Source organism: Drosophila obscura, unplaced genomic scaffold (genome assembly GCF_018151105.1).
Source record: "Drosophila obscura isolate BZ-5 IFL unplaced genomic scaffold, ASM1815110v1 contig_179, whole genome shotgun sequence".
Classification (NCBI taxonomy): Eukaryota; Metazoa; Arthropoda; class Insecta; order Diptera; family Drosophilidae; genus Drosophila; species Drosophila obscura.
The window spans coordinates 5,671,706-5,674,703 of NW_024542766.1; the positions used below are offsets into that span (position 1 = coordinate 5,671,706).

Genomic DNA, 2,998 nt, shown 5'->3' on the forward strand with positions numbered 1-2,998 from the left:
GAAATCCAGGCCCTAAGAGAGCAGCCAGCACATTGCCATATGCGCTTGTATTTTCATTAAAATCAAAAGTATAATTAAATTCTCGGACTCTCGACCCTCACCCACACTCTGCCAGACGACAGTTCTCTCTGCCACTCTGGAGACGCACATGCTGGGAATTTGTTTGTTATGACAGCAGGAAAACTGCTGTAAATGGAAGTTGCTTTCTTTCTGGTCGAGTGGAGGGGAATGGAGAAGGATCATCCCCCGACCATTAGGTCACATGTTAGAGCTGCAGAAGAAAAAAAAAAACACAAGTAATTTTGCTTATTGTGTTGCTGTTGCTGTTGCTGCTGTCCCGTCTCGTTGTTGGCTTTTAATGAAGTGCAGTGATTAATGCACTCACCATGGAGGAGACCGCAACACAATTATATTCAATAGAGAAAACCGTTCCGACTGTTTTTTTTTTTTAGATATATATATATTCAAAGTATCCAACAATTCCAGGAATAAGCAGAACTAAAAATAAAAAATCAATATTTTTTAAGCAAACAGAAAATCCCAACGCTGCGACAGTCACTCGACAACATTTGCCCAAATGAATGACCCTCTTTGTCATTCCTTAAATTCCACTTATATTGTATATTATAATTTAATAATTTAACGCGGGTAGCTATAATAGTTTTAGAAAAATAAACATTCTTATCGACGAATGGATGCCATATAGCCGACATAAGTGATGTACTTCAAAAGAGAAAGTGATCACACAGAGTAAAGACATTTTGCATTATCTATCAATAACCAATATTCTTGTATTCGAAATAAAAGATGAAAGAACTAAAAGCACTAGCCCAAGAATCATATAATCGAGTTAGAAGATTGTTAAACTTTATAGGCGACCCTTCGGTGATGAGCACTCGTGCGAAATCGATATCAGGCCGCTATCTTAGCAAATACCTAAAAAGTAAGCGAGCGATAAGAAAAATTGAGACAAGAAAAAGATTTAAAAGCTGAAATTCAATTGCAATATCCAGTCAGTTTTCAGCTGGTTATAATGCAGTCAAAGTGGATCTACGGATTGCTGGTGTTTTTCCTCTGCAAAAGCATCACAGGATGGGCGGATGTTGAAGGGGTAAAGTTTTGAGTGTACTCATAAGATGGAAATTAGGAAATTAGCAAACAAAAATCTTCTTACAGCGTGTCATAATCGAAACGGACAGAACTGATATTCAAGAATTGTATTTGGATGGTCCGTATAGCCACTGTCCTATTGATTCCAGTGCCCATGGTATATATACAATACAGGTAGGGGAACTAGATCCCTTCCCAGTGTTCTGCAATGCAAAGATGGCGGGTCCTGGCTGGACTGTGATCGCCCGTCGAACCAACAAGGAGCTGAATTTCTTCCGCGACTGGGATGGGTACAAGAGAGGATTTGGTGACATCACAGGCGACTTCTTCATAGGATTGGATAAGCTGCACGCCATTACAAAGTCACAGAACCAAGAGCTATACGTACACCTGGAGGACTTCGAGGGGAACACGAGATATGCCAAATACGATGAGTTCCATATCGAAAGTGAAAATCAATTATATCGAATGTCAAAGTTGGGCGCCTTCACTGGAGATGCGGGTGATTCAATGATTGAGAACAAAAATCAAAAATTTTCCACCTACGACAGGGACAACGATAATGATAAGGTTAACTGTGCAGTTGAACGCATGGGAGCCTGGTGGTACAACTGGTATACCTGGCGTACCTGGTATGTCTGTACATTTTCTATTTGAATGATTGTTTCTAAGCGCACAATTTCAGTACCCTTTTCGGCATTTATGTGAATGGTACCGTATCCAGCATGAACAACAAGGGAATAAGTTGGGTTTCTTGGGGCGGATCTGGCTATTCCTATAAATCAATTCAAATGATGGTTCGTCCAAAGTGCTCTTGCCCTATTAAGAAATAAAATAAATATTAAACTACATGCAACATTCCTATGATTTCGTTATATTCTGAACATAATCCATTCTTCGTTCTGTACTCTACGCGCCTTATAAATATAACCTGTTGACCAGAATTATTGTTCAATTAAATACAACAATTTGTAATCTTTGGAAACATTTTAGAGCCACCCTCGTACACCATTTTCCCGTTTCGGACCGTTTATTTTATTGCTGTATTATATTTTCGCTGCAAATGTTAAAAAACAGCAACACTTGAAATTTGTTTGTATTTTTGCCAAATGTGGCACGTCACCAGGCTCCTTCCTGCACCCGCAGCATCCATTCACATTCAGTGCAGGGATGTCCTGTGTGCAATGGCCAACCATCGCAGTCCAGTATATCCGCATGTCCTGCAGCCAATTGCTGTGGTAACTGTCCATTGGACATTGGCTTATCTCTGGCCAGAACCCGAACCCCAACCGCCAGGCCAAAGATTTATATACTGTTGCCAAGCGGAACTATTAGAAATAACTTGGTATCCATAGAGGGGCGAGACATGGCCAAAAAGGATGAACCAACCATTGGCATTGGGTGAAACAAAAAGGGTAAATGTTGTATCTTCTCCACACAATAAATGTCTTTCAATTTAAATGCAAAAATTTATGGCCAAACACAAGCCACAAAATGTTTCATTTCATTTGAATTTCCTCAACTGAATTTTTGCATGCCAAGAATTTTTTGTTCTTTCGAGATTTCATTTAAAGAAGAGATTTCGCTGTGTGGTCGAGGGCAATTATGGTTACTGCCAGCAAATCGCACTGTGCAAATAAATCAGCTTTATTACAGAGTCTAAGAAGTACCTACATACAAGTAGGTATATATGGGGCAGGCCGGTGTATAGCGCCATACTTACAGCTGAGCAAAGTATTTCATTTGACTTATTGTTGACAAGCTTTTAAATAAATTGAATTTACTGACAGCCACGGCAACAGGATACGGTAGCGAATACGCGATGAGAGGACGAGCGAGAACCATCAGCGACCTGCTTTGCTCTCACTTGGCAAACATTTGCAAAAAG

The 2,998-nt window shown here is 40.0% G+C and overlaps 1 protein-coding gene across 1 annotated transcript; it reads left to right on the forward strand.

Annotated features, from left to right (window-relative positions):
- Positions 1-1,018: 1,018 nt before the first annotated feature.
- LOC111081293 (ficolin-2-like) lies at positions 1,019-1,943 on the forward strand. Its single transcript, XM_041592420.1, has 3 exons — positions 1,019-1,111; positions 1,177-1,742; positions 1,796-1,943. Exons 1-3 carry the CDS (start codon positions 1,034-1,036, stop codon positions 1,941-1,943), a joined length of 792 nt encoding a protein of 263 aa, XP_041448354.1. The 5' UTR covers positions 1,019-1,033.
- Positions 1,944-2,998: the final 1,055 nt, after the last annotated feature.

Coding starts and splice junctions, on each gene's coding strand:
- LOC111081293 (XM_041592420.1), top strand. CDS start 1,034: ATGCAGTCAAAGTGGATCTACGGATTGCTGGTGTTTTTCCTCTGCAAA. Junction 1,112..1,176: donor GATGGGCGGATGTTGAAGGG/GTAAAGTTTTGA, acceptor ATCTTCTTACAG/CGTGTCATAATCGAAACGGA. Junction 1,743..1,795: donor TGGTATACCTGGCGTACCTG/GTATGTCTGTAC, acceptor GCACAATTTCAG/TACCCTTTTCGGCATTTATG.